We start from the raw sequence: 24,986 nt of genomic DNA on the forward strand, positions 1-24,986 counted from the left end.
CAGTCGGTACCAGAATAGCAGAGTACAGTATGCAATTTAATTTTTTTTTCGTTCATTTCATCTATTCTTTCACTTTTTCATCTTCAACAAAAATATACAACTATGAATAAGTAAGAAAAACAAGTGCATAATATAAACATTATAATATACGATAAACGAAATTTATAGGGAGGTTTAAAAAAGAATAAAGTGAATTCCGCGAAGACTTGTAACGGCAGTATAAAGCTGTTGGGAAAGAAGTTTACATAATCTAAGTTATGAGATCAGGTTATTTCACATCCCTGTGCAGCATGTTGGACTCATATTCACAACATCGGAGATGGAATCCCTATAATTTCTCCATTTCTTTTATCCGTTTCTGAAATACGTACATCAGGAATGACTTTACTCATCCTATGGCAAAATAAACAACTAACCAAAGAAACAAAACATATAATTTTGACTGAATGCCTCTGTGCTTTTCAATTATGTTGTTTAACAATGTCTTTAAAACTGTCAGCATCAACGATGTATACTGAGATTATTGCTTTAATTATGGATGGAAAAACTTCTGCTTTGCAATTTGGTAAGCATGTCTTATACCATTGTATACAATCAAGTACTGTATATTTCTACAGCAATTTATACCTCCGGCACAGGTGACAGTACTTTATTCCGAAGGTTCGTTAATATGACAATGAAATAAGTTTCGTTAATCCGAAAGTTCGTTATAAAGCAGCTTCTACTCATTTTCGGAATAGCGAACCCCCTTGAAAAATGTCATGAATATTCGGATGTAACATACCCTTTTTCATTTTTCGGACTAACGAACTTCAAGGTGTAGGAAATTTGTGTGCTTTGGAAGAACGAATCTTCGAAATAAAGAACATTACCTCCGGCACAATCTGCCGAGATGTTTGCAGTGAAATTATATAGCATACATTAGCGTGGAGTAATCGCAATTAACTTTTCTATCTGTTTATTCCTTTAGATGTTATATTGATTGTGTCACATTATTTCTTCGTTCAACAACAATTACTTCTGATCATCACATCCATTTGCTTTGGGGTGAATCGAGATTCCTCATTTTTATTTTGAGAAGTACATACTGAATTTATATACATCAGATTTTATTGATTTTCTCGATTATTGCTCTGGATTATGTGCTCATTCCAAGTGTTCATCCACGGAAGAAAAATTCGCAATACTGTCGTTTAAGAGAGCATGTTCATGAATTGAGTTGATACTAACTTTTAAATATTGTAGAAGAATGACAATTACTTTTTTTTTTGTACGAAGTCTGAAAAACTCCAGAAGCGCAAGAAAGTAATGTTGATTTGTTAACGACCGGCGTGACATTCACCAAAATTCATGCAGTTCATGTCTTTATTATGATCATATCCCCTACGTTTCGTCAAAGCGAAGATACATTGCAGACATTTCCTCACACGATATTTAAGTACTCGCAGTATATCATGATTGTTACTGCGTCAAAATGTTGGAACACAAAATTACATTTCTTTCATATTTATGCGTTGAATTGTACAATTTTTAAACTCTACCTAAAGAACATTTTGACTGCAGGAAACAGTCGAAAACGTTGCTTTACCATAGAATCGCTATATCCTGAAGCACGTAAGGCCTTCATTAACATTGGTATAAAGTTAAGGTCACTGATTGTATTAGTTAACCTTTATAAATAGTTGACTTTTACATTTGATCAAAGAATTATTCTCCATAATTTAGTTTTGTACGTAAAATCAAAATATGTTCCGTTGTTTCTTAGCTGAATTTACGGCTAGAAAATGACAGTCTGCGCTAAGGATCAATTATAAGTGGCCTTGACATTTTGCTTTCCATCCGGTCATTCCATCCAAATTATGTATATTTGTCTCTTCGTATGTTCTTTCTGTCCAATTACATTATATATCACTCGACATATTACCTACATTATAGATGGTAAATGAAATGGCACGAAATGAAATGAAATGAAATTTATTTACCAAACAAACACGTCAACATAGTCAAAACAGTCAATAGTTAAAGTACAGTTTTGGCAAAAAGAACCGGCAACAGCGTGCAGGCTAGTCGGGGCCAGTCCTTTCAATGATATAAATAAATATAACATATTTACAATATTCACAGAAGCGATGTAATATGTACATATTTACAGGTTTTCATAGGGGATCATTTATATGTTATTTGATAACAGATACTTTCGTAATGATTTCCGGAAAGCGTTACGGGTGTTCACCTTTTTTTACATCCTGTGGAAATAGTCTCCAAAGTATACTGCCAACATATGACATGGAGTGTTGATCTGATTTTTGTTGGTTTTTAATTCAGATTAAAAAAAACAACAACTTGTATCATAATCATGCTCAATTCATTTTTTTTTTTAATTATATCAAAGCAACCTACGTACAGTGTATGACCTTTGACCGTGATCTCTCACCACTGTCATTCTATATTTGATTTCTTTACTATTTGAAATCTTACTTAGTCCAAACCTGGATATTACATGTTGGAGTTATGGCTGGGTAAAAAAAAAAACAAACAATTTGAGCAAGATCCCAAAACAACTCAAAATCTTACCAGGGCATATCATATTCGAATAAAGTGTATCATACCTGACCCAGTTATTATCAAGAAAAAAAAATAATGTAGGGATTTTTCGTAAATCGTGTCACCAAGATCCAGGGTGTACAAAGGGAAAGATATATAATGGATAAACGACCCACAAAATGATCACCTCCGCTACTCTTTCGGGGGCGGAGGCGTAACAATTATCAAGTGCTGTCACTTCATCTTTGCTTTTCGATGTGTGTTCACATTATTGCACGTGGCAAAATGTAAATTTTCTATTCAGTTTTTAGTATTCAGTTTTCAAATCAGTCTCTGCAATTGCATTGTGTGATTGCATTTATAACTTGTTTATTACTATTTGTAACAGGGACGTGTCCATTTCTTAAATAACACTAATCATTTTGGTATGTTTTCATTATCTATATATCATCATTATTTATCTATCTATTCATCTATTTATTTATTCATTTATATATTTATTCATTTCAATTTATTTATTTATTTATTTATTTTAATGTCTTAAATTTATTTATTTTAATTAATTATTTATTTATTTATTCATTTATTTAAATTTTTATTTATTCATTTATTTATTTATTTATTATTATTATCTTCTCTCTTTTTTTTTTTGGGGGGGGGGGGACATCTCCAAGTGACATTCTCAGCTCAAAATTACCATCTCGAATCTATTTTCCTCTATACCAGCTAAGGAACGCTAACAACTGAAACAAGAGCATAAGTCTCACGGGGGCTACTCGCATTGCGCATGCACACTGAGCAACCTTCCAATGCAATTGCAGATAGTGAATATAGTATATGTTCCTTACGTTGATCTTTACATGAATTGCATTTGAAATTGTGTGTAATTGCCATGTATATCATTAAATTTGCCAAAAGGCCTTTTCACCATATGAAAAAAAGGAAGTTAATGCTGTTTTTTCTTCCTTATTTTTTGTTTATACTTTTCGTGAATGGAAATGTGGAATGAATTTGATTGCTGTGTTGTTGATTATCTTATTACAATTACCAGACCCTCAAACACACGCTCCATTACACACATTAATTTCTGCTTTGAAACAGGCTTCTGCCCAAAATGTGTCAACAGGGCACTTAAGTTTTGCAGAATATGAGTGGTATATCGTAATACTCTCCTCCTCCCCCCCCCCCCCCATGACCTAGGAAGGATGTAGCATAAGTTTGCTGACATCAAAGAAGATTCAGCACGAAAATGATGAAAAAATGATGGAATATGTCATGTTTCACTATTTTTCACACACGTCTTTAAAAAGATACAGACTTCGTAGCTCAAATAACACCATGCTCCTCAGTCATCCACAGTGCAAGACGAAAATTACCTCAGGTGAACGTGCTTTTGTTAGTGCTACACCAAAACTCTGGAATAACCTCCCTCCCTCAATCTGACATACATCATCAATCAACAGTTTCAAAAATCTCCTTAAAACACATCTCTTTCACGACAGTTTCCCATAGTCACAGTTTAGTAAATTATCTACATGGTTCCCAGATATCAGATATTTTTTATGAATTATGACAATGCAATCATTAGTCCTTTAATTGTATTCTTTTTTATATTGTATGATTATCAGTTAAGAATTAGATTGTGTTACTTATGAATCGAATTTTCTTTCTTTGATTATATCTTATTGTTATGCGCAGTTGAGTATATATGCTTCATAGAAACTGCGCGATACAAATCCACAATTATCTATCTATATATTATATATATATACATAACTGCGCGATACAAATCCACAATTATCTATCTATATATTATATATATATACATTTACACACAGAGTGTGTAACTGTGTATGTATACACTCAGCAAAAAAGAAAGTAATACTTTTTAGAGTTTATATCTTTCATAGAATTTGGCTTAGAACAGTTATGTTTTACATACCATATGAAAGGTAATTTACTTGGCTATCAGGCTGTTGGGTTAAGAAAAAGGAAAACTTTACTCATGAGTGAACACCTTTACTTTTCTCTTCAAAGACACAAAAGTGAAAACTGCAAAAATGAACAAGTTGTCATTCAAACACACAATGTAAGTGCTCTTCAAAACAAAACAAAAGACAAATTTAACACAATTAAAAAAACACGGATTCAATAGCAAATAAAAAAAAACATGATCTCTACAATATCTTTGAAGAACAAAAGATCAATAAAGGCTAAAATAATGGAGGAAAATAAAGAATCTTCTGTCAAATACAAATTCAAATGAAATGAGAGAAGCAATATAAAAAATGGCAGGAATTTAAATTGATTTCTCAAATTAGGAAACTTGTAAATACGTGTAATATTTGGTCCTGATATTTGTCTCATGAATTTTTATATTAGTAAATCATATGAATGAAATAAAGAAAATGTGTTCATTTAATCATCTTTGTGACCTCACTCCCTGTCTTTTTGAAGTTTGAGTAGAGAGAAAATTCTTATTCCCCCCCCCCTTAGTTTCCCACTTTGATTTGAGGTTATAAAGGGATAGAGAAAAAAAAATACTTTGCTATTTCATTCATGTCTTTCATTGTGTTAAACGGGTCTTTTGTTATCAAAGTCATCTTTACGGGCATTTCCTAGTGAAAGACAGCATGCCAAATTTTGCAGTTTTTACTTTTGTGCCTTGGGGAACAACAACAAATGTGTTCACTCATTCATACAGTTTCCCTTAATTTTGACCTACTAGATTGATAGCCAATTAAATTACCTTTAATATGGTATATGATGCATCGATTTTCAAGTGTTCAAAGTGTTTAATTTCTTTTTATGCCGAGTGTGTACATATAATATATGTATATATACTAGGTGTTTCAAAAAACATTTCCCACTTTTTATTCTTAGTAATTCAAAAACTATATATCAGATAACATGGTCATTGATATGAGTGATAGCTGAATAGTGTACAATTTTGTTGGAGGTGGTTTAAATATGAAAGCATAAATCAGTTTCATGAAATCCATGATTAATTTCACAGTTAGGTTCCAGTTTTGCTCTATTTTCAACCCTCTGTACAAAACTTTCACTTTGCACAGGGGTCAATGGGTGTGTATGGGAGTGTGTGGTTTACACCCTGACAATGGTCCTGAACAATGGCCAGGGTTTGAATGCTTCATTATTTATTCATGAGAAATTCCACTATCACAACTAGTCTTTATTCAGCCTCTGGCAGTATCCGTGTAAAGTCAAACGCCTGTCGATACTGTCGTTGAGTGGCGACAGTGCTCTCCCTACTTCTGAAAAATGAAATTACAATGAATACCTTCTGTTCTGTCTTAAACATGGTGACAGGAAGCAAAGAAAATCAATTAGAGTATACACTTGAGTATATGGAGCCTTAACTAAATCTACTGTGAAACAAATCACCCCAATGAAAAATGCTGCTGAACTCTTTACCAAAAATGATCTCTTTTTATCAAAAAAGCGACAAATTTGTCAGACTATTAGTAGACAGTTGTATTAAAATGAAGAACTGTAGATCATTTATGCTTATTTATACCCCAGATTTAGTAATATATGAAGCAAAATTTGAAAATGATTGCCAGCTGGAATGAAGCACATGGAAACATGTGCTTACTTTTTCCATGTGCATGCATTTTACCCTTTACCATGCATGAATGCAGACTAGCAGTGCCCAGGGCAATCCACATGAATTATTGTAGGGGGTGGGCCGAAATGTGGGGGATGAATGAAAGAGAGAGATGGAGAAGACAGGATTGATGTGAAGACGGTGTGTGTGGGTATGTGTGTCTATACGATGGAGATGTGGTTATACGGCACGTGGGTTCGGGTGGGAGGTCGTGCAGTCAATAAAGACAAACACTCGACAGGAGTCCTGTGAACAGCAAGCAGAGAGGTCTTTTTTATTGACTCATAATATAGTCATAACACAATTACAGCTCCTAAAATGCACTTTAGGAGAACCCATGAAACACTATGTGCACATCATCAAATCCGCACATGTTTAACACCAAAACAACTCATTCATAATAACACACAAATACCAAGTGAGTTTTCTTGTCTCTGTAGCTATAAAAATCCACAATGGGGTATCAACAATAATCTTATAACTAATGGAAGCATCTGCCATCAACAGCTGAATATAACCTAAAAACTCATTGTGTTATTTCACTAGACACAACTGTTCAAAAACATACGCATACAATACTATAAAGGAGGCACAGTATTAAAATACGTCCCAACATTACTACCGAGTCTTTCATAACCTTCCACGTTAAGGATCGAACTGCAAGCAATGTATTGTGAGAACTATCACATGACATAAAAAGTACAAGTTTTGTATATGATATGATACGTCAGACATATAATTATGGTACTACTGTATATCCAAATGTACCCTGGCTTAATCCAATAATTATTATATTCATGCACGTCTACAACAATTGGAATCCTAAAAGAAAGAATGCCTCATCTGGGACACCTCTATCAAACTCCTTCTTTACCATAGCCTCTACATAACTCAAATGTTACCATCGACACTAAGTACACACACCTCTAACCCGCCCGTTGTAGCCTATAATTAAACAAAATAATTAACTCACATCACTTCTTACACCGAGACCCTCCTACTACAAAAGTTATGCTGTAGCACTATAACCGCAACCTATACAACCATCACGAGTCATTAAGGAATGCAATACAAAGGTTCCCTCTATTAATTAAAACCTCGGCTGAATTTCTGTACAACCCTTTAATTGAAGAACATTGTGCCTTTACTACGCTGCACATCTCTTCTGATCAACTTTGATTCTTATCATCTCTTTCACCATACATGCATTACAAACGTTGCAACATCGTGCCTATAATGTGCCTACGCTACACACCTCGGTTAAACTTCAATCCTCCTTAACTCTATCACCATAAATGCATTACCAAAATGTAGTATAGGCCAATAGCTTCCATCAAAAACCATCAACTCAACACCTTATCACACTATTATAGGCGCCCCATACTACAACTACACCATGTAATACCAGAGTACACAGATCACGCTCAACGCCCTATACTGTTACACAGCGCTACATAATACACTGTTCAATACCGTAAGTCACGTATAACCTACGCAGGCCTGCAGCCCTTGCATTGTACTACTGCACTACGAATACATCGTGCGTACAAGACTACGGCAGCCGCAATTAACTACATACGCCCGTACACACAACACACGTCCGTAGACCGACTTAACACAGGTACGTACATACATAGGTTACCGTGCATTCAGTGTCACTGAACAAAACCACCATCAACCAGAGACAAATAGAATGGCTTCATGTAAATTATGACAAACACTCTCACTCCACATAATATGCCTATTTGGCCCCTGAAACTCTTCATAACAATTACCAATACTGATAATACAGCACCATAACATCTAAGCACTGAAATTCTTGTGTAATTTGCGACGTTCTCATTTCCATCAACTCACCTGTGAACAGCAAGCAGAGAGGTGCCTGCCACATGGGGGCGCCCCTCCGTTGCTGATGTCTCTGCATAATTAGCATATCCCCACATTATTAATTAAGCATTCACGTGCCTAGGAGTGCGAGACTGATGCCTAGTCAACAGGTGGTTCAGGCATGTCCATTGTTCAGGGCCATTGTCAGCACACACTCACATACACATCATTGGTTCCTGTGCAAAGTTCAATCTTTGCACAGAGGGTTAAAATTTGACCAAATCTGAAACCTTATTTCAAAATCAATCTTAGATTTAATGAAACTGATTTATGCTTTCACATTCAAATCACCTCCAACAAAATTGTACACTATTCAGCTATTTCTCATATCAATGACAGTTTTATCGGATGAATAGTTTTTGAGCTATTAATGATCAAAAGTGGGAAATATTTTTTGAAACACCTAGTATATATATATATATATATATATATATATATATATGTATGTGTGTGTGTATGTATGTATGTATGTATGTATATATATATATATATATATATATATATATATATATATATATATATATATATATATATATATATATATATCGTCGCTGGGGCGACAAGACCTCATATCTACAAAATGTCAAATGTTCAGGAGAGCCAAAAAAACATGGCGGCCAAAGTACTGTGGCGAATGGGATAGCCTTTCCTTTGACATGCTGTGGTGGCTTCATTTTTGGAGTAAGACAGTTGGGATTTGGACAGGACATCACTTAACCCATTATTTGACCATTAATCCAAAAAAGTCATTTTCACCAAAATTGCAGATACAAGGTCTTGTAACCCCAGCGACGATATATATATATACAAACACATACATATTGTATTTCAATCCCCTTCAAAACTCTTCATATTGATTTTTGCACAAAATATATGTGTAATTACAACTTAATGTTTTCGATCAAGAAAAAAACCACGAACAAAATGATATTTCTTCCCATGCATAACTGGTCCTGCAGCACCTCCCCCCCCCCCCCCCCCCATCGTCTGATAAGAATATTTGAAACTTGTAATATTCCCTACTTTTTCCCCCTTTTTTTAAGGTCAGATGTTGATACTACTCTCATAATATTTGTTTGCTTATTTATTACAGTGAACTTGAACCTGGTGTGAAATTGCACTCTATCAGTCACTGGCAGTACGAAAATTGTCAGTCCTCCAAATTTTCAGACAGCTACTTTTGTAGCTTTTTTTTTTGTAAGCACAAGGCTTGATTAAGAACAGTCACAGTAATTTCCTTTTCTTTCAAGGACTTATCTTTATGTCTGTTTGTTTGTATGTTTAATACCCCAATGGGTTCCTACATGTATCATGTCCTTGAAAAATGAGTTACATCCCTGCAAAAAGTACCCCTGCAGTGCTAAACATAAGGAATACATGCAGCTGACCATGAAATGTATCTAACCCAAGGGTAAAGAGAGTCATAAAATATCCCTTCATACTCTACTTTCACCTTTCATCAACAGCATTTTTCAATTCTCTCCCTCTCTCTTCTCCCTTCCCCCAACTCTCTCTCTGCACTGCAACCTGCCACAAAATTCAATATGGAATTTTACAAGTAAAAAGGTTTGCATGTTGACATATAAAAGACTGTTTATCTCCATCGCAGTGTGCATGTACACATATATACTTGTGCAACCAGCATCATAGTTTACAAAATATTGGGACAAATTTACCACGCCCTACAAACGCCCTGGCACCAAATGCAGTCACCTGTTCAGCGCGCAAATCAGACACAAATCTGTTTCCAGCCATCGTCGAAAGATAACCCCACCAAAACATCTCCAATAAAAATCACAGCAGTTTGATGAATTGTCCGTCACCTTTGGACAATATCTGATCGAAAATTCACTCCATTCATACAATTACACATATCATAATGAAAGGAAATCCTAGGAGCAGTTCACAAAGAAATGAAGTTGAACTTTAAAGTTAAGATTGACTTAAAATCATTGTAGGCCATTAGTTTCTCATTTCAGTTTTATCTACTGTTTTCAGAATCCACTTCAAATTGAAATAAAAATTTACAGATTTTTTTGTTGTTATTGTCCCTTACTTTATTTTGTTAATAAATGCCTGTACGAAAAAGTCTCAAAAATTTTCATTCTTGTGAGAAAGCCAAACATAATCTTAAGTTGATCTTAAAATCTAAGATTGACTTAAATTCTTTGTGAAACATCCCTTCGAGCAATCTGCACGGCCTGCCCAACCACAATCACGAGTGCTCAATCTGACTGAGTTAGGTGACAGCTCAAGTTTTACACCGTCTCGGAGTCTTCAACTGGAAATGCACTCATCTATTAACTCTTTATGTGCTATGGGGGAAACCCCCTGTGTGCCACGTTATCCTGAGACACTAAGGTTGTCATGCTTTGAGAAAGAATTCTGTTTTCCCAATTTGCATAACTTCTACAAATTTATGTTAAGATGGGCATAATAGTAGGCATAGTTTGTTTCGATATAAATTGTATGACGAATCTATTTATAATTTTTCTTTTGAATGACAAGTTGCTACATTACTGTAAAGGCATGACTTTTGCACAATCTAGTTGGGAACACCGCTTCATAGTCAGTCACCACATAGAATGCAGGCCGTATAATGAGAGGAACAAAAGCACGAGAAGCGTTTTCATTGTGCCACGGGATTAGCAGTGATTAGCGATTTATCGATCGGTTTCGGCGGCTTTGTTTGTTGAGCCGAATATGCGAAGTTGGCACGCCGTCGACTGAGTCGGACATGTGAACGTGGCACATAAAGAGTTAAAGATCTTCTTTGAGAACTTGACATATGGAGATAATGCCTCAGTCACTTTATGATTGCAATGCGTAGGAGACTTCTATGATTATGAAGTCCTTTGGAGAGGCAGCTTTCTTTCGTTATATTGAAAATTTGTTACAGAAGAACAAATGAAATATATGAAGATATATATATATATGACAATTTTGGGACCCGAATTTTTACTGCGTTGAAATGAAATTTTGACATAACAGTGTTTGTTATCATGGGAGTGAATTGAACCTGCAAGAGATGTAATTGAAGTCCAACAAATAATTCATAGGAAGTTTGACACTCACAGATTAACTTCAGTTTTCATGACAAAAAAAAAAAGAATGTTTCAAGTCAGATGCGCATTAGAAACAATAACAATGATGTCATAAAGCATTTCAGATAAATCATTCATATCACTGATAATTACCTCTTATCATATTATTCATTTACAGTGCACTCCTGTTATAACGAACACAGTTATCACGAAATTGCGGTTACAATGAAGTAAAAATTCAGGCCGCAAAATTATCCGCTCTTTGTTCTTCATTGTTTATTTGTTTGCTTATAACGAAACTTCGATATAAACGAAAGAAAATTGCCGGTCAAGAGGACTTCGTTATAATGGGAGTCCACTGTATATCTTAAAAGTTACTGTATACGCTATATATTTCGCGGGGGTTTTATTTTCGCGAATTTCGCGAGTCGTGAGCTATTCGCAAAATTAACAACACGCGAAAATATTACCTTCCAAAATGATTCCCTTGCCTTGATTATACGAACATTTCAGTACTAGTATACCATGTCATGGCTTACCAAACAGACCATACAGTGTACTGGCTATGCTTGTTTACGTACATACATGTATAGCACGCACACGTCCATGTCTACTTACGAATACTGTACTAGAGAGCCAATCCATTATCGCAAGGGGACCACTCGTCAGAAGTCTAACGCAATCGACTTAACCACTTCAAAAATGTTGAATTCTAACTTACTAGTTCGCAGAGTTTGGTAATTTTTTTTCATGCAGTGTATAACTAGTATCATTCTTATTTGCTAGTAAGTTGAAAATTCACACTTTCTTTGCTACTTCATATTTTCTCTGGTCCCTCAATTGCAAATTTAACCACTCGCGAAAATGTGTGACAGCGACAATTCGCGAAAATTTACGTACGCGAAAATTATAGCGTATACAGTAGTACAATTGTTTCACAGAAAACGACTGATGTAATAATGCATTATCAAAATGCAAAGATTCATGTGGACCAGTTGAAATCTACCATCTTGGCAAAATTTATGTACGCGAAAATTATAGCGTATACAGTAGTACAATTGTTTCACAGAAAACGACTGATGTAATAATGCATTATCAAAATGCAAAGATTCATGTGGACCAGTTGAAATCTACCATCTTGGCAAAATTCTCTTCATTTTTATTATTAATCTTGGTATGGCAAAATTTATGTACGCGAAAATTATAGCGTATACAGTAGTACAATTGTTTCACAGAAAACGACTGATGTAATAATGCATTATCAAAATGCAAAGATTCATGTGGACCAGTTGAAATCTACCATCTTGGCAAAATTCTCTTCATTTTTATTATTAATCTTGGTATGGCAAAATTTATGTACGCGAAAATTATAGCGTATACAGTAGTACAATTGTTTCACAGAAAACGACTGATGTAATAATGCATTATCAAAATGCAAAGATTCATGTGGACCAGTTGAAATCTACCATCTTGGCAAAATTCTCTTCATTTTTATTATTAATCTTGGTATGGGCACAAAGAGCGAAATCAAAACAAACAGAGGAGGGAAAATCTTCTACAATCAAACAGCATATCAAGTCATAGAGTTTTAAAATTGCATATGTTTTCAACAAGTACGATTGCTGGTCACAACTACAAATGCAAATTAGGTGAAGTTATGATGGTACACCTTGACTCTTGTAGAGTCTCTAATTGTAGGTTGGGAGCTTGCAAGAGTGGTGTATTTTCAGAAGGATCTCCTGAAGACTCAGAAAGAGTTTGTTCATCTTCTTGCTGCAGACCTCAGCGTTCCAGTTGGAAGTGAGAGAATCATAGAACACATATATATAATATGTGACCGTGCATCACAAAACGAACAAAAAGTCGCAGCCCTCGATTTTGCGTGAGGATCTCAAAAAGATGAAACAGGTCAGCCGAGTCAATCTTGAGTTTTCATACTTTCTGAAAAAGCTATTCTTCGTCTCCATTATTCTTAAGTTTGGGGTCATAAAAAGAATTGGAAAGTGTGTTGAAAGATTAAGCGCTTGAATAGACCCTTTACTTCAGAGCCTCTTTTCTCAGTTCACACCTTTCCAAAGTGTGTGCTTTCTTTCCAATATGTAGATAGGTCAGGAGAAACCATTTCAATTGAGTTGTACATCATTTTAAAGCTTAGAATCTGCTCTTTTAATATCTGCCCTCAACTAAAAATCCATGTCTGGTGACTTTTTGTTGGTTTTGTGATGCAGGGTCACATATATACTTTAAATTCCTTCTCTTCTCAAAACTGTTGAGAAGTTAAGCTCCCGTTGCTCTTCACACATGATGGGGCTGCAGAGATGCAGCAACCCTTCGTCAAAGTCAGTATGACTGCTGCCAGCTTTAGGTGTCACGTCACATCAAGTCCCAGAGGAAGAAAGGCAGGCCTGGGCGACGCGTAGGGCAGGAGGGGCTCAGGGGGGAGAGATACAGGCGGGGGCCAACAGGTGCCCCCATGCCGCCGCCTAGAGCACTGAACTTTGACCCGACAGCATCTCCTCTTCCATCACAATGTCCTCCAGATGTTTCCTTTAAAAAAAAAAGCGCAGAGAAACACACATGAACACAAAACCCCACAAACTAGAAATGTTACTGATGGCGACTGGTAAGCCTCCACCATATCGCATTATTCTCCAAACAGACCTACAGTACAGTGGACTCCCAGTATAACGTCCTTGGGACGTTAAATAAAAATTACATGTTCTATCATACTTCCCAAGAGGTTTCTCATTATCTCATAAACACAAACACAAACACAAATTTGGAAACCTGCAGCCCAATCTAAACCAAAACTGTACCATCCCTTTACACTCCATACCAACATTTGTCGTGACAAAGCATCTGTCATGACAAAAGTATTTGAGATCATCCCTGAATATTATTGTAAGTGTACTTTCATTTCAATATGAGCTGTACGTGAACTGACTACAATACAAACTGTTGAAAGTTTGCCAAATTATAAGAGTATTTAGAGTGTGGGATTAGAGCTGAAAGATATCAAATTTCTCTTTTCCTGCTAAGCAGCTCTGCTTCCTAGAATTAGTATTACTTTTTTTTTTACATCACTCACGAAGCTTCTACATTCGTACGATACACTATGCTGCATTTGGTAGACCACCAAACATGATATTCATGTAGAATATCTTTTATAAAATAGGAGTTTAAATATAGCTGTGCGGTCTGTTTTGCAATGCAAAAAAAAAAGAACACCAGTGAATGCGGTTACTGAAAAAAGAGAGTGATAGAGAGAAAGAGAGAGAAGGATGGAGAGAGAAAAGAAAAGAAGTCACCTGTGGAAAACAGATGATCTTGTTTTTGCTCTGGGTGGTATTTCTGCATTTCCAAAGTAGAAAGGTACACTTCAGGGATATCAGGTTATTTTCTATTTCCAATGTGCACTAACCCCCAATACTATACAATCTTTAAGAACACTTTTATGAAATATAATTTTGCCCCAAAGTTTCTTCAAAGAAGCAGTCTATTAGAATTTTGGCCAAAACAAAAATTTTTGAGGTAACGTAACACTGGAAGGACAAAAATGCGAAAGTTTTGTCTGTCCATGTTACGTACATTCCCAACTAAGTCTAGAATGGGTATAAAACACAGCATTCAACAGGATTTTAGTGAAGTTATAATCTTTTCAAATCAATATTAGGCTATTCAGTTGAAAAACAACATATTTTTTATGAACATTTATTATTTGACCTTCATATGTTAGTACATTCAGTAGATGTCTGTAGTGTTACCTACGTTACCCTCAAAATCTCCTTTGTGGCAAAAATTCTGAATAGATTGCGTCTGTGAAGCAATTTTGGGGCAAAGTAATCTCTCATTAAAGTGTTCTATTATAAAGATTGTATTGTATTGGAGAGTAATGTACACAGGAAACAGAAAACAACCTGACATCCCTGAAATGTACCCTTTTCCCGTGAAAATACCCATCTAGAAAATGGTGTCCAGCTGATGAGGACAGGATTGTGTGGACTGCTTACCTCTGCTCGGTGCTGAGTGTAAACTCTGCCTTTATCTTGTCGGCCATCCCCAGTGCGCCGGTCAATCCACTCACAACACCCATCTGCAGACACGCCTGAGAAGAGAGAGAGAAAAGGGGGTCACTATTATCTCTTTTCACAACCTCTCTCTCTCTCTCTCTCACACAAATAAAATAGGAATAATTCTCTCATCTCCACAAATCTCTCCATTTCCGAAGCAAAAAGTATCTGCGGTGAGGCACTGACGTGCTAGGGCAGAGAGAAAAGTAGCAGCATGATGAATGGCAGGGATTTCCCCCTCTAATTGTGGTCATCCGTTGAAGCCAAGGATGCAACAACAACTCAACAATAACAACACGAGATGCATTTTCTCATCACGGTCTCTGAGAAGATTTCCTAATTTTTCTGATTTCTCCACTGGCCAGATAAGCCGAGCATCCAATGCACCGCGCGTGATTGGGGTCTGGTCACGGGGAGAATTAGGCGCGTGATGTATGGCCGAGATTTTCGTCCAGCTTAGTGCGGACGTCAACAAGGCAGGGCAAAAGGAAACGAGCACGCATTTTGCTCATCTTCCTTTAATGAGGGGATGATGAAGGTATCAAGCAGAATTGAAAATAGTTACAAACAAGCAAATTAACGAAACCAACGATGAGAGATAACAAGGACAAGAATGATGTATGGCTCCACGCCTCCTTAGAACTTATTTAGGTGTAAGGCTTTGTCTCTCCTTGATCCAACGACATCTTCTTTATGACGAACATAATGAACTATTCTTAAAGGCATAAATTTACCATTTGCAGATGAAACAAACACCCAGCATCAGTGCTTTAAAATAGTTCTAAAATGTGAGTTAGTGATAGAAACAACCCGGGTAAAAATTTGAATCAGTAAAATTGATGTTAAGTATTGTTAAATACACAAAATGTGAACAATAGCTTTAATAAAAATGCTTCCCGACTAAACTGTCTACAGTTATGATTTATTGAGAACTAGATATATCGCTACGGTGACTGATATGCCTCCGCCATAATGCATAGTTCTCCTAATAGGTCTATAGTACAATGTCTTGACAATGTGTGATGACAGTTTCACACAATTGGCAAAATATTAAAATGACAGGTTTGCCACAAATGTGCTGAATGTTCACTTTCCTAGAACTAGGTTCAATTGGATGAATGATTAAAATGTCAGAGTGCAGGTATTTGGGGAACTGATGATTTTTACTTGACTTTTGACCCTTTTTATAAGTTTATGCATTGAGTAATTTTCAAGGTACTGAGAAAAAGTATAATTTCAGTATCAAATGAGAAAATAGCATTATCTAAACCTGGCCTTTGACCTTTGACCTTACAGTTCCAAAGAGAATCACTGTTAGGTTGAACATGCATAAATATGTACAAGTTTCATGATGATACCTTGACTTACTTTTGAGATATGGAGGAAAAAGTGCAATTCAACACTTTCACTTGACCTTTGACCTTTTGACCTTTTGGCAAGAAACTTCCCACAGAATATATATCGGGTAATACATGCATACATCAAGTCAAAAAAAAAACCTTCAGGCATTGCATAAATATAAGGAAAGTAGTGATATTTTGAGGAGTTGACCTTGACCTTTGACCCCCTGACCTTTGAACCAAGACCCCAACTTCCCTAGATAATCACTGCCCATTGGAACAAGCATATATACTAAGTTCCATGAAGATACCTTGAACCATTTGCGAGATATGGAGAAAAACATGAATTTTCAACCTTTTTTTTCACAAAATAACCTGTGACCTTTGACCTTTGACCCCGTGACCCTAAAATCCAAACAAAGTATCATCCCCCCAGGATATACCCTCATACCAAGTTTGATGTAAAACCACCACACGGTTCTTGAGATATCGACAAAAACAAAACGGGACGGACGACCCGAAAACATACTGCCTCCGGCCACTTCGTTGGCGGAGGCATAAAAACACTAAAATCTCCGTATATTTTAGGCTTTATTGCAAAAATTGTATATGGTAGGATGTTTTGTGATATAACAGACCTACTCATATGCATCAAATGTGATATCTTGAACATTTTTTAAATCACTGCTCCCAAAGGTAAACAGGACCTTTAATGTCACTGAGGAAAAAAATGTCAAAAAGGAAAATTAACTGAAAGCACTGCCGGGCCTATGCCGTCCTTTTAGTACATCAAAGTCTGCCCACATCCTTTTTAACATTTCTCGAGCCAGCTCACAAACAGATTAATATTTGTCTTTAACTTGGAAATTTGACTCCTAGCATCAATATCATTGGGACGTTATACTGTATAAGCGGTTATTTTCGCGAATGCAAAGGTCACAGCCATTTTTGCGAGATGTTGTTTTCGCAAATTGACACCGACGCTATCAATTAATGCATTATTAATCTAGCGCATGGCAACATTTTCATGTGTTGCTAAATTCGCGATCAAACCGTGATTCGCGAAAATTAAACCCTCGTAAAAATAACAGCTTATACAGTAACTCATTACAATGAAATCCTCCATCAAAGATTACTTGAACATATGCTTTAGTTGTGATGCGATGAAACATTTCTCAGCTTTACTATCCACAAACATAAGAGCAAAGTTTGGCAGTCTGACCATAACCACTGACCGTCACCACTCTAACCATTAACCCATTGAGGACAGGCTGATTTCACTACAACACGCATTTCCAACGGACATTTGCGCGAGTATACTCGGGACTCATCCTCAACGGGTTAATCACACTATTAAGCATACAACAGTAATTGTTCTTTACTTCTGTCCTTGCCCGATGATCTTACATTGTTTACTGGAAAGTCCTAGCCTAAAGTTAAGGCTGGAAATGCCATTTTCTTAAAGTGCAGTGACCTTTGACCTTCACTTTTACACATTCCTACTATCATGTTAACACAAGTACTTGTCATAATCATTACTACCTCTTACATTACCACCAGACATTCCTAGCTGAAATACGGTAATGGCCAGATATGTTTGTTTTTTTCTCCATCGAACTCACTCCCTCAGTTTATTAAGAATAGTAACTCTGTTGGAGTATTTAAGAATAATCTCAGGACTTACTTTGTTTAATGTGGCTTACAATAATTGATAATCATTATTTGTACATATGTCCTGTACTGTTTCACTTTGTCGTTTTCTTTCTCTTATGTACCTGCACGTAAATGTACAATCTTGCACATGACTGCACCTCAAGCATCTAACTACAACACCTGTATTAGACGGATCTGGCACCTTATAAGTCTCATATATCATTATTATTATTATTATCATCAATTTTTAATTTCTGATTATTATTATTATTATTATTATTATCATCATCATCATTATTATTATTAATTATTGTTATTATTATTATCATTATTATTATTATTATCATCATCATCATCATCATCATCATCATCATCATTATCATTATCATTATTATTATTATTATCATATCATATTATTATCTTATTACTATTACTATTACTATTACTATTATTATTACTATTACTATTACTATTACTATTACTATTACTATTATTATTATCATCATCATCATGCTCACGCTTTGCTCATGCCCAAAGTGGAACTCCGAACTGGCTTATTATTTCCGTGCTGTGTGTTAGACAACCTTATGTGACTGAGGAATTCCATTTAGTTTATTGCTCTTGTCCCAGTTACAAGCACAATGTGCATTATTGATTGAAAAAAAAAATAGCCTCAGGCATCACCCTCAAATGAATGAAAGGAATAATGAATAAATCAGAACTGCTTCACTCCTAATGACCAAATACGAGTGCAAGTAAGTGCTCATAGATGGGATTATATGACCTTTCTGTCACAGGGTGTGTTCAATAAAGAGCTCTCCTTAATGATTGCTCCGGAGCCGACTGACACCCACACCGGAAAATCAATTCGGTACCTTGCCGTGTCTAGGTAGGCAACAGCTATCAATACAACATCTGAGCAAAATAAACCATATATATACAGCCTTTGAATCATGCATTATGGCTATTACACTTCAACGGTGGAGTCTGCACTTTAAGGGAAGACAAAGCAGAAGAAGAAAAAGAAGAAGAAGAAGAAGAAGGAGAAGGAGAGATAGAATTTAACTGGGTTGGAGTTCACCAATACATTAAGCATTTTCAAACATCACCTCACTACAGTCTGATAGATTTGGATTGCAACGAAAACCTAAACAAGTGACTTGATACATTGTATGTTAAGAACTTACCTGAATACAACAATCTTGCCTTTGGAACAATGACAAGACATCCACTCTGAAAAACTGATGCCTTCCCTGCAAGATAATTGTAATATATCTACAGTTTAAAAAAAAAAAAATCTTGCAAGTGTGACCCTTACCAGAGCTTTTGTCACTTCCTGCTCATCCACACAAATTTGCAAGAAGTCCTCGAGAACAGCAAGGCTGTGAAAATTGGCAACATTAAAAGAAGGGAAGTTAAAAGGCGAGTAATAATAACTTCACACGACTACTACTTCTACAAGTTCTGACATCATAAAAACAATACCAACGATGATAATGATAATAATCATCATCATCGCCGTCGTTGTCATCATCATCATCATCATCATCATGTAGTATAAAAATGATAAAAGACTGCCATATCACATCATGTCCTAGACATTAATAATGTATATAGATACAATGGAACAATCATTCTAATGCGAAGATGTCAACAGCAAAAGGTTATACCAGAAACAAGAATTTTAGGGTTGCCTAGATAGGTGACATATAAGCTGAGCCACCCCCGCTGCCAGTTTGCTGACATAAATTTGATTTTTTGATTTCTGAGTTTTCTTGATACAATGATTTACAAGCGTAGCCACCCTCGACGAAATTTATGCAAACATTAACAACATAATGCTGCCCTTGGGTACTACCAAGAAAATCTGTAACCCTTGTTTAAGCTTCAAAGTTGATGCGGAGTTTAGGGCAGAGGACTCGATCTATCAACCCTCAATTCACCCATCGAGTTTTCAGCAGGGGGCCAAGGTGCTAATCCCGCAGCGCCTGATTTTATATGGTGGCTTCATGATTCATAACTGTGCTTCACTCCCAGCAAGAAGATTGAACTAGCAAATGGGTAGAGCCAGAGTAGCTGGGGATTATTAACTCAACAATGTTATCAGCTTTGTGTACAATACAGTATAAAACATGTAAACATGCACATAGCACTCAGTAGGAGGCCAAAAAAAAAAAAAAAAAAATATATATATATATACATATATGTATATGCTAGTCACATGTTAGGGGTTGACACCACGCTAGTTTTCTGATTAGATGAATCAACAAAGGCTAATAATGACTAGGTTGATGGCAACAATGAGATTTAAAAAAAAAAAGATAATGGGATATCAGTTACTGAAGTCAACTGTTTTGATATCAAATCACAGATAATACAACTTTCATGACAATTAAAAAGTTGTTAGTTCACGCAAAGCATTGAGCAACTAGCTTTACAACCTATCCAACTACAAAGTCAAAGAAAATGAGATTAATCTGCAGATAGAGGCTGCAAGACATACCTCGGGACCTTCTGGGTTTCCTTGAACAACTGTAAGGCTTCCCTGAAATGACAAAGAGAAAGGTGTGATATTAACTCTCTACAACAACACCAGATTACCAACAAACAGGCAAACAAAGCAATTAAGACAGATACTTGTTAAAGGGATGGTATAGCATTGGTGGAGATGAGGAATGGGCTTTCAACTCTTTGATAGATACGAAGAAACCACGTATGAAATCGTACAGAGCATACCATTCTATAAGGAATTCAAAGTTTATTTGATGAAAATCGGTTTTGGAATGGCTGACGCATCCAGAAACAAGGTAAAACAAAGCAATCATAATAAAAGGTGGGTCCACCTTTTATAAAGATTGCTCTGTTTTGGATATCTCAGCCATTTAAAAACCAATTTTCATCAAATAAACATTGAATTGTATTTCTTCCCGGAAGCCCTCTGCAGAATCAGGACTTGGTAGGAGTGCTGGTTGTAGCTGCTTCCACCATGAAATACTGAACACAGCCAAGTAACATCATGATATGTATTGCTCTCAGCTCATGTGCCATGAATTTTGCTGCACTTGAGCGCATGTCACACAACACTAAGCACGGGGTCGCACGACCTGAATATGAATTCAGCGGGTGGCGACATTCCCTAATCCGTCCCACGATTGACTCTTACCATGATGCGTCCAGTTCTCTGGCCTGTAGACAGATGCTAACCAGGTAGTCCATGGTCAAAGTGCCAAATCTAACGAGGAAACAAAACACAACAATAGAAAGTGACCACAGCATCTTTCTTTTAAAACTTCTTGTTGTGCACACAAGGAACAATGAAGGACGGCAACCCATACAAAACTATGCAACTGTATACAATTGGTATGTTGTCTGCTCTCTGATGGTTTTTTTTAATTGCTTCTAGAGAAAAGGAGAGGAGCAGAGTGCGGCCTGCAGATATCATGTTTCTGATGATTTCAGTCTACTTTAGTTTGGTCTGCGCCTCAAAATCGTTTAACTGTTAAAGTATGCATAAGTGTATACATGTGTGTATGCACATGTGTAAACTACATATCATGTGTATTTTGAATTAAATGGATAAACATAGATGAAAATGATATCCACATATGAATTGCCATTGTTCTTGAAAACAGAAGAAGAAAATTACTCTAAGTCAAATTACCAGTGAGATTTCACAATGAGCAATCAAACATAAAATGGGGTCAGTGATGCAGCAGAGGAAATTGGCGAAAAAAAGCATGCTTCGCTGGGCTGCCAGGAATCCCTGTGTTTCTGGCAGATTGTGCAGTCATGTTATCATGTTCAACCTCCTTGCCTTCCCAAAAACCAAAATACAGAAAACCTCAATATTTATGACACAAAAGATATGCCCCGACAAAGGCATGAATCAACAGCAGTGACAAAAAAACATGTGGGTGAAACTACTAAAAACAAACCTAGAAAATTACATATTTTGAACTCATCAGGTTAATGGACCTCTATGTGACACAGTAAATCTCAATACTATTTTTGGCTCCGTGTGGTTGGTTGCAAAAGACTACAAGAATAATGCTAATAGCACACTTTTGTTTGGGTTTAGAAGGAGATGATAAAAGAGTTTGGTCATGCCTATGTTTCTAAGTGTAATCTCCAATCAAAGTCATAGGAAGCAATTTTAGAGTTTTCAAACAATTTATGCCCCAGATGAAATTGGCCAAATTTACAGCAGTTTGAGCTAAAATCTGCCAAATCTGCAGCAGTTTGAGCAACATTTCATAACTTTCTTCTATGACCAACAATAATGAAACCTCTCCCCATTGAATTGCTTGCTTTTCCTACATTTCTTGAAGTCGACTTGAACGTGCGGTGGCCGTTTACTTGACAAGAATAAACACGGGACTTCTCGAGAAATCTTCCGATTCTCGATCTCTCTCAGAGGTCACGTGTGGAGGAAGTTGACGACAGAATGACCTCTCCTAAAGAATGCAAAGAATTTGAACATCTGCTGCAGTATTCAATGGGATAAACACCCCGCATGGAGCGCAAAAGCAAACGTTTTTCCCCAAACCTTGAACCATCCCAGATGTGCAGAGGGGGCCAAGTACAAACAGCGCAAAGTTTGCTGTCAACATGTTTGGACTCCTTCCAAATTAAACAGCCGCGCTCCTCCAGAACCAAAAGTTTATGGTATTCTTTTTGCTTCTTTTCCTCCCTCTCAAAGAGAAGACCTCTACCCTTAGACAAATTCTAAATATTTGTTTGCCCTGTAATATGAAAACACATAAAACAAAGCCTCTGGCAGCCTAGAAACCCTCACCCCCACCCCCTCCAATAACACTCATTTGGCAGGAATTCAAGAATTTTTGCAGCTTTGCCCTACATATCGAGTTGAACCTTTGGTAGGTTTGGACCTCATCCAAGGTAGCTGGGCCCTACGTCATGGCATCTTTGCCAAATAAGGCAACATCAACAAGCTTATCTACGCCCCTCCACGCAGAAGTAGGCAAGAACAAGGGGTGAGGAAGATTACACAATTTTGCTCAAAACTATTACAGGCATAGACTCTAGCATCCTGCCTATTGCCCAACTGCATGGGTAAAAGAAAAACACACAAACAGCCAGTCAAACCACTAGATGGTATAAGCGCTTACATTTGTTTTGTTTTGTTTTTCTTTTGTCTGTGTAATTGTTATTTCTGGTTTAAGACTACTTACTGGATGGAATCAACCCTCCTCTTGGATTCTCTAGCGGCTGCAATGATGTCTAGTGCAATGGAACAAAACTTTGACTTCATCTGTTGGAAAGAGATGGATAGATAGATAAAATAAGAATAGATAGATACATAGGCAGATAGAATGATAGATAGAAAGATAGATAAATGGATAGAGAGATAGATCAACAGATAGATAGATAGATTAAAAGATAGATATATAGACAGAAAGAGAGATAGAGATGTAGATACATAGAAAGAAAAAAAGAGGTAGATAGATAGATAGAAAAATAGAAAGATAGATAATAGATAGATAGAAAGAGATATAGAGATGTAGACAGGTAGGTAGGTAGGTAGATAGATAGATAGATAGATAGATAGATAGATAGATAGATAGATAGATAGATAGATAGATAGATGGTATATGGATGGATGGAAGGATGGATCGGTACCCAGACTTAGAGGGAGAGAAAGGACAAAGAGAAAGAGGATGAGATTGAAGAATGAAAAAGAAAAGAGGGAGTGAGTGTGACTAAAATTGTATTCTACTAATCAAATATGTTGCTCAGATTCAAAGGATATGAGCATAAACAATAGAGGAAACAAAACATGGACATCCAGTGCAGGAAAGGTCCAGCATGGCCATTCATCAGTGCTAATACAGATTTTGTATCACGATGTAAAACTTGGGTTCATTTGCCACCGTTCACACATGATGCGCGGGACAAATAAATTTTTTTTTTTTTAATCTACAGTGAAGAGAGTATGACTGAGGGCATCAAATCCTGCAGACCTACTGGGGCTCCTTGCATTGTGGGGTTAAAAAGTTTGGAATTTCTCTTCACACAAGGTTCCCTCTGATAACGCTCAGGGCAAACTCTTACGATGTTCTCAAAACAAAATCAAATTGGGTCGATTTTTGCATCATGACGTGTCTCGCGATAATGGTAACAATATCTTTATGTCCATGTCCGGGAATCAACGGTTTTTGCAATACATTACAAAGCTCAAACATCAAAAAGCATTAATATGGGGTGTGTGTGATCATCAGTTGTATTTCTACGTGGAAACTTTTTTGATGGCCTGCTTTTTATATCCTGCAATAGAGGATACACTTCATCACTATTCTTACTATTTTAAAATAACAAACAAACAAACCCACTTATTTCCTAAAAAGGACACTTCCCCATCATTCATCTGGCTTAGACTAAATCTTCATTTCTTTTGTAGTTTTAAATAACTGCTTTCTCATCATGCAAACACAATAGTCATGTTATTTCCACGTGGACACTCTCCGCTTCTTTACACACCTCTGAACTTGCATCAGTGGACGTCGCCATCACCTGGATGAGCAGTTCTAGGACATGCTGCCGGTATCTGTGGCCGTACATGCAGATGTCTGGATAAACGGGGTGGAATTCAGAAATGACGAAAACTTTCAGTCATGGCAATTGTAGAAAACGCATAATTGCTCAGGGTTCGTTGGCAAGGTTTAAAACTCACCAACATTGTGTGTGTGATGAGGGAGGGGGACTTCCTGGTGTTGAATCTTAGGCTTCACTTTAATTGAGTAAGTTTGCACAGAACAATGCATCTCTCTGTGTTCTATACAAAGACACTGATTAAGAAATT

The 24,986-nt window shown here is 36.4% G+C and overlaps 1 protein-coding gene across 1 annotated transcript; it reads right to left on the reverse strand.

Moving 5' to 3' along the window:
- Nucleotides 1-13,586: 13,586 nt before the first annotated feature.
- Nucleotides 13,587-24,166, reverse strand: LOC139712401 (small ribosomal subunit protein mS39-like). Its single transcript, XM_071624226.1, has 7 exons — nt 24,152-24,166; nt 23,359-23,438; nt 21,330-21,398; nt 20,670-20,711; nt 19,485-19,548; nt 15,114-15,208; nt 13,587-13,650 (listed from the first exon to the last, which is right to left on the reverse strand). Exons 1-7 carry the CDS (start codon nt 24,164-24,166, stop codon nt 13,587-13,589), a joined length of 429 nt encoding a protein of 142 aa, XP_071480327.1.
- Nucleotides 24,167-24,986: the final 820 nt, after the last annotated feature.

This window comes from Diadema antillarum, unplaced genomic scaffold, assembly GCF_040938485.1.
Source record: "Diadema antillarum isolate AM-2024a unplaced genomic scaffold, OU_Dant_1.0 seq00001801_RagTag, whole genome shotgun sequence".
Lineage (NCBI taxonomy): Eukaryota > Metazoa > Echinodermata > Echinoidea > Diadematoida > Diadematidae > Diadema > Diadema antillarum.

What these genes read in the sequence shown, in the direction of transcription:
- LOC139712401 (XM_071624226.1), bottom strand. An exon ending in GAAACCCAGAAGGTCCCGAG is followed by an intron (nt 19,549 to 20,669) that starts GTATGTCTTGCA and finishes CAATTTTCACAG; the next exon opens with CCTTGCTGTTCTCGAGGACT. An exon ending in AGGAAGTGACAAAAGCTCTG is followed by an intron (nt 15,209 to 19,484) that starts GTAAGGGTCACA and finishes CTCTCTTCTCAG; the next exon opens with GCGTGTCTGCAGATGGGTGT.